Below are 7,340 nucleotides of genomic sequence, written 5' to 3'. Positions count from 1 at the left end.
AAATCTTTACTTTGTTAATGGTTTCTCCTAACAATGCTTTCTCAACGGAAGCACTATGGATTCACAAATCCATAAGGTGGTGAAATAGTGAGAGCTTGTAGCACATGGTTTCATGCAGAGACCTAGCATAACATACCTATTGGTATGTGTGGAAATTATGTTTCTATATCAATAACTGGCAGATCAAATTTGATTTGGATAGATTTGGATTACAGGTCCCAATGCACTTTGTATTCTGAATCAAAACATAAATCGCAACATACGTTGTGTATAATCAAGTCACGCCAAGACTTGAAATAGTCAAGTTGATTGTGGTACAACTGACTAGGCGAGTTCCTTCCACAGAAGGATGTCTCCCATATTGATGATTCCACCTGTGTACTCATAATAGAATCCCATGGATTTTATACATCTCATATGACACATCAAAACAGGTAGTCATCATATAAGACGGATTTGAGATGAAATATTTAGGTAAAAACCAAATTATGCTTGAGTCCATAACTTAAGCACACATCAGTCTTCCAATATTCCATTGATATTGTATACCAATATCCAAATAATATTGGACCATACTACCAACAATATGGTCATTCAATCCCTAAATATGGATCACTATCCATGATGACCCTTGGGATTGCAACCTTAGTGCCATAAAAGTGCTCATGTATCTTGCATATCGCAACAGGCCTGATATTGCATTTGCAGATAGTTACTATAGCTCATAATAGTGCTACTTCTACACCACAGAAAGGTGGGAGTCAAAGTAGATATCCACAGATATCTATAGGCACAAAAAATCTTGATTTATTATTATCTAAATTAAGATATGATCATGTGGGGTATCAAGATATTGGCTATTTAATCCCCTATATTGCCATATCACATACTGATGTTATGGTGGTAAAGTTCTCATAGGAGTCATCAAACTTGGCTCTAATGGCTACTTCCACTCCTCATTCTAAAGTATTACATGAACATGTATAACTTCATCGAATGGTCACATTTGATTCCATCGAATCCCTAGCCATTACATTTAAGTTAATGCAACTTGTGTTGCTTGGATGTCAATAGGTTACATAAGAGCAATATCACTATATTGCCTTCTAGAAATATTTATTCCCACAAAAGTGAGGAGATAAACACCTTGCGAACTAAATCAAGTGATAACTCCATGAGATTTATTCACAAAGCCCCTACCAATTTCCACATATCACAATATGTTGTTGAGATTGGTATGCGATGACTTTGAGATTTGCAAGGTTCAGGGGGAGACTCCTCTTGAAACTATAACCTGTGTTACTCGGACACCCGCACCCGAGTCAGACACTGACACTCGCACCCGTGTCCATGTAACACTGACTATAACCTGTTCAAAACATTATATTGCACTCTTTTCCTCTATGAGTTTTTCCTCACATAGGTTTCTCATAGAAGGTTTTTAATGAGGCAATATCAATACAAGTTTATATGTCATATCTCTTGTTTTCCCCACCGGGGTTTTTGTTTGGGATATTAAAGACATAGCCTATGTTATATCTCCTGTTTCCCCCACAGGGATTTTTGAGGAGGTACCAAAGACATATAATTACAATTATGATCCTCAGATCATATTTATTGTTCTCTAAACTTTGTCATGGGTTTTCCTTCCAAGGTTTTTCCCATATGAGTTTACAATGAGACAATAATCAACATATGCCATACCAATTTTATCCTTATTTTTCCCACTGGGTTTTAAGGAGTTTTTAATGGCATATCTACACATATTTCTTCCTTTTTTCCCTACAAGGTTTTTGGAGGTTTCAAGATAAAACATTGATCTTAAAGGTGGACTCGATCAAAAGGGGGAGTGTTACAAAAGCTGTTTATTTGATCTCATCAAAGCAGCTATCAAGACCATGGTAACAGCCATGGTTAAGGATATAAATTGGGTTTATTACTATGCCATGAATGAGTTTTATGGCTGCCATTAGAAAGAGAAACTGATGTTCTAAATGCCTAGTCTTAACTATGTTGTAATCTCCCTATATAAAGGGACCTTGAGATCAATGAGAAAATTGGCTCCATTCACTACATTCTTGTCCCTACAATTTTCATTCTCTAACAGCATCATCATTGGATCATGACACGATCCACCCGGCTCCATCCCGGCACCGCGCGCTTGTCGTCACCGGCTCACCACGCCCCGACGCCCTCGCGTGTCTTGGGCCTCCCGCTGCTAACCCCGAGCACCAGTCAGTTTCCTTGTGCCAACAAGACAAGGCAACACTTTCAAATTTTAAATGCAAATTTAAATTTCCCTTTATTAATTCACCATAAATTTATCTTGCTAGTGCTAGTCTCAAATGCAACTATGTGCATCACCACTTCACGGTGATTTTGTCATCGACTTGTGGGCCTGGCACCATAAGGAGTCACGTCACGCCAGTTTAGGTGAATGTCCATGCGCAAGCACAATATTGGAAGTTTGGGACTGCATGGCTGTTCTGTCGCATTATGTAGCACTTTTATTTGCGTTTTAATACCGCCCAAGATAATGCATGATCATAGTGGTGAATTATCTACAATACGTAAATACACCCGGCAAATGGAATCGAAGTTGCACAAAATTAGAAATTACCAAGTCATACGAGCAATTAACAAACTCTGATGACAGCATTAGCAACAAGTTACAGCGTCCACAGGTACTGAGTTCTCATGAAGGTAACAGCGTCCATAGGTACAGGGTTCTGTACTAAAAAACAGAAAGCTACAAGACTAGCTGGAATTATCTTATTGGTGGAAGTGAGGTTCCTATTTGTCTCCAAACGACGCAGTGCCCAGCTTCACCTGCGGAGGAAGGATACAAACAATTAGTCGAGGGGAAGGTTGAGAAATGAGAAGATAGGGTAAATTGATAGCGGCCCAACAGGAACTGTACAACTTGAACCCCAATTTGTGCACTTCAAAACTGTGTAGATATGCCTCACCTGGCAGTCTGGCACAATGCCTACTCGACATGCGAGAAACCTCCTCCAGTTTCAGATTTTGTTCTGCACGGGAAAGAAACAGTATCATAGGTAATGGCCCTCAGCTGCTTTTAAGATATGCTAAAGCATTATCACGAGCCAACATTGAGTTAAGCAACTCATTTTGATGAAATAACCATTGTGTTAGCACTCTAGCTAGATGGATCAAAGATGTTTATCATTTTCCCTTTGTAAACTCGCAGTGTAACCGCACAGTCAAATAATGCAGCTTGACCACCAAGCAATATGCAAATCAAGGTTATAGAGGAACCACATATCATGCTAGAGGTGTAATACAAGTAGCATATGATTTTCAGCCAGCTGGAGGCTACATATAAATCTCCTCTTTCTATTTGGAGGCAACTTAGTAAAATCACTAACTTCAACATTTAGGGGGAAAAGGGAGCCGAGAGATGATGGCCACAAGGACTCTAATGAAACTGTTTAAGTGATGCAACATATAACTTATAACATGCCAAACTGAGACCTGTATAGTTGATGTGAAACATTAAGCAGCAGCAGCTCAAATATTATAACAAAACTTACTTGTGATCTGAAGGATTGGGCATGACTTCATACACAATTGTTGCCACAACATCCCTTTTGTTCTGCGATAGACAGTACGGAACAATCAAGCATTAGTGTGATCTCCAATATCTCATTTTTGACTAAATAAGTAGGAAAACAAGACATAAGTACCTGAGTGGCTTCGCCGCGTAGGCCAATGTAATAAATCTTAGTTGTGTCGCCACCAAAGTTGTCAGAAAAATGCAGAGTTAGGTTAGCCACACCTTGGAACCTTGAATATCTGAGAACAAAAGAATCTAATGAGATATGGTAATTACAATGAGTACTTAAATGCATTAGTTAGAAGGCATTCAGTAGATAGATAAAATAAAGCCACCCAGTTTCAACTCCAGTACCTACATGCAAATTGTGCATGAATGTAATGAACTTCAGTCTATTAGAAGCTTTATGAGTGTTCAACAAATCATAAATATCTTCAGGGCATCAAAGCTCTAAATAATTTGGTCACGATTTATATCTGTTAGCAATACCAAAGGGCACGAGAAGAACAAACAATTACATAACATACCTTGTTTGGTACTCAAGAGCTCCTTGCATGTTCTCTGCTAACTCCCATTCCTAGCAGAAAATGTATCTCACTGAAACTGAAGTTTCCAATTAATGGCATGGATACAAAAAAGAAGAGACTGAATACACACCTGCACAGGCTGCATGTTTTGAGCATCAGAAAAGTCAATGCCTTCTCTATTGATAAACCTGTAACGTGAAGGTACTCTTAATAAATTTCATGACATGATAAAGAGAAGGAAAGGAAAAGCTAGATCTCTAAAACTAACGCTCTCATTCTTGAAGGGCTTGTTCCATCAGCACCACCAACAACAGAAATGCTCTTGATCTTAACATCCGATGTGAACCTGCAACCAACAGATACATTATTACACAGGTTTAAGAGTTTTTTATGAGCATTAGGAATGAAATATGAGAGAATTTTTTTTTCTTAACTCTGAAACAAATGAAGAAAGATATATTCCACTTAACATGTAAACATCAACAAATATAAATGCATTTAGCTTATCAATTCAGTCGATTGTTCGGACTGAAGAAGTAAGTTTTACAAGAGTATGAGGTATACATTTAATATATCCCCTACTGCTTTAAGGAGATTCATACGGAATCTAGCATCTGTGCAAGAAACATCCTCATTTTCTCAGGCTATTCACAAAACTGATGGCAAAGGACTGAAATCATGACTATAAAGTGCAGATTGACATGTGCATCACAAACACCATTTCAATGAATTAATGCTGAGGAAGTAGGCATGAAGCCATTAAAAAATTGCAACAGGAGAGAAAGCAGAATGTATATCAACAAGTACAACATCTAAGAACACTAGCTGAAGTGTACTGTTGGGATCCATCACAAACAGAAGGTGGGAAAAACAAATCCACTAATACATATTATTGTTCCTGAAAAATCACATATTCTACAGACTGAACACTACCTAGGGCAAATGTAAGTTTAAGGAAATTGTAAGAAACATCACATATATTCACTGAACACTAACTTCAGGCACCTGTTATCAAAAAAAAAAAACTTCAGGCACCTGTAATTTGAGGAAATTATTAAAATAAAAACACTTTGTCATGGGCTTAGGCCACAGAAGGGTGCGCCAGGGCCATGGCTAACCTGGCCACACCAACTCTAGAGACCACACCCTTCCTTCTGCAGTCAATGGTGGGCCCACCAGCGTATTGTCTTTAGGAGTTTTGCTTTATTAGAGAAATAAGAGTTTGGCTTGGTTTAGGAAAATTTGAGATAGAAAGTAATCATTTTGATGAAGGAACAGAGGTTCTTATCACCCCTGCACCCTGCTTCTCTGCGGCAATCCCCTATTCCCCTCTCCTCCCTGCGCCACAGGCTCCCTCCTGCAGCCACCACCTCTGGCAACAACAGGTCACCTGCGCCTCCCAAACCCTACCAGGCCACCACCCACTACAGCTACAACATCCGCTATCTGCCCCTAAACAACCAGCTCTAACATGTTTCATCACATTGCTAAGTCATGAGGCAACTTACAGAACCAATTGAATTTGCCTTCTCTAGACAAAAAGTAAAGGAAGGAAAACAAGTAACACAGGGGATCACACACGTAACAAGCAAGTGACTTCAGCTACTTACGGGATGAAAACAAGTAGCTCAGGATCACCCTCATTACTCTCCAGAAAACCCTGGTTCAGCAAGGATCTAATGAGAATGCAGATTATTATAGATATGATGAGGAGTTTAAGAAATGGGATCTGTGCTGAAAAATCACTAACTATAAATAAGAAAGGTAGATCACATCATCAACATTTCTGTCATGCTGCCACGTAGCTTGCACGAGTAAATCAACCTCACTAGAACCAGTGTCATTAATATAAGATCTCGATTGGAAGAATAGTGAGCCTATATACCCATTCAAGGAAGAACATATGTTTGAAAATTTTTCAATAGCCACCTTTTGCTGGCCTGCTATTTTGCCACTTAAGACATTTCAGACAGACGAACTGTCTCCTATTATGTCTCCTGTTAGAGCTTTACATTTCAAATTTTTTATAAAGAAAGAATATGTTATCCCTTGTATACTAGTAGCATCATAAATAGTTACCGAACCATGTCTATTTATAAGTTGAAAGATGTGCAAACTAAAAGCAAGTATTTCAAGATGTTAGAAAAGCAATTATTTCAAGGAAAGCTAACAACTAAATTCCTTGAAATGTAATATGAAAAGCACCAAAAGACATGTGGTCGTGACAGCTAATCTATAGAATCCCTTAAATCCAAGCAAAATTTCACATGTGACAAGAATTCATAATTCTTTCTGGATATTTTAGATCACAAGAAGAATACAAGATGCATATAAAAGACCATGACAGGTGTACCCCTAACAGCAGTAGCTGACAGGCTACCAAGCAAAATCCAATAAGTTACATTCAGCTACAATCATAAGAAAGGGCAGTTGTTCATTGTTCTTAGTGGACGCTGAACTAGATAAAATCCTACGCTCGTTTAAAAAAATCAATGCATCAAGGGGCAGGGAACAGCATCGGTGGTACATACCCCCGAGGTGTCGAGGCGCTGCTCCCAGGGCTTGAAGACCGCCTTGACGCTCCCGGGTACGGATTCGTTCAGGGCCACCACCTGCGCGCACGAGAAGGGTTTAGCCGCCGCGGCTCGCCCTAAATCCTGATTCAGAGTCCACTGTCCCGCTGCGCAATCCGAAACGCCGCGTGGTAGCAATGGAAGATTACGAGCTCGTCGAAAACAAAGGGGACCTTGGGGAAGTCGACGTGGTTGTAGAGCGACCAGTCGGCGGCGCAGTTGTGATCCTCGCAGCTGTGATCGTGCAGGCACGCCATGGCTCCCCTCGCTCGCGCTGCTCCTCTTCGAATGCGGCGCCCAGCAGCCGTGTCCTGCACTCCTGCTTCGATTTGCTCTCGCCCTGTCGCCTTCCTTCCGTTCCGGAGTCTGGACTCTTTCCGACTTTCACCCGGTCCTGGTAGGCGGGTATATAGGGAGGGAGGGATTGGAATCGCTTGCCTGCCTTGGCTGCCTTTTTGGCGTCGTGGGGCCCGGAGACTGGAGAGGAGTCTAGAGCGATTCTTCTTCAACCTCTCGCCCCCTCTCCGAACTCTCCGGCGAGCCGTGGGGCGAGGGACGCTTGGTCGGTGCAGATCGTGGCGCAGCGCAGGCGCACGCCCGCTTTTGTTTCGTCAATCCACTACTGCTCCTTTATCCGAAACTTGTCCGCCAGGGCTCCTGATG

At 40.8% G+C, this 7,340-nt stretch overlaps 1 protein-coding gene across 1 annotated transcript; it reads right to left on the bottom strand.

Moving 5' to 3' along the window:
• Positions 1 to 2,599: 2,599 nt before the first annotated feature.
• On the bottom strand, positions 2,600 to 7,296 carry LOC120672610 (PITH domain-containing protein 1-like). Its single transcript, XM_039953105.1, has 10 exons — positions 6,851 to 7,296; positions 6,636 to 6,716; positions 5,715 to 5,764; positions 4,373 to 4,450; positions 4,235 to 4,292; positions 4,105 to 4,154; positions 3,708 to 3,816; positions 3,555 to 3,616; positions 2,970 to 3,032; positions 2,600 to 2,829 (listed from the first exon to the last, which is right to left on the bottom strand). The coding sequence occupies exons 1-9, from the start codon at positions 6,932 to 6,934 to the stop codon at positions 2,990 to 2,992; spliced, it is 615 nt and encodes a 204-aa protein (XP_039809039.1). The 5' UTR covers positions 6,935 to 7,296; the 3' UTR covers positions 2,600 to 2,829; positions 2,970 to 2,989.
• Positions 7,297 to 7,340: the final 44 nt, after the last annotated feature.

Source organism: Panicum virgatum, chromosome 5N (assembly GCF_016808335.1).
Source record: "Panicum virgatum strain AP13 chromosome 5N, P.virgatum_v5, whole genome shotgun sequence".
In the NCBI taxonomy this organism is placed as follows: domain Eukaryota; kingdom Viridiplantae; phylum Streptophyta; class Magnoliopsida; order Poales; family Poaceae; genus Panicum; species Panicum virgatum.
Note: the sequence above shows the minus strand (reverse complement) of the source record. Positions and strands in the feature narration are given on the sequence as shown.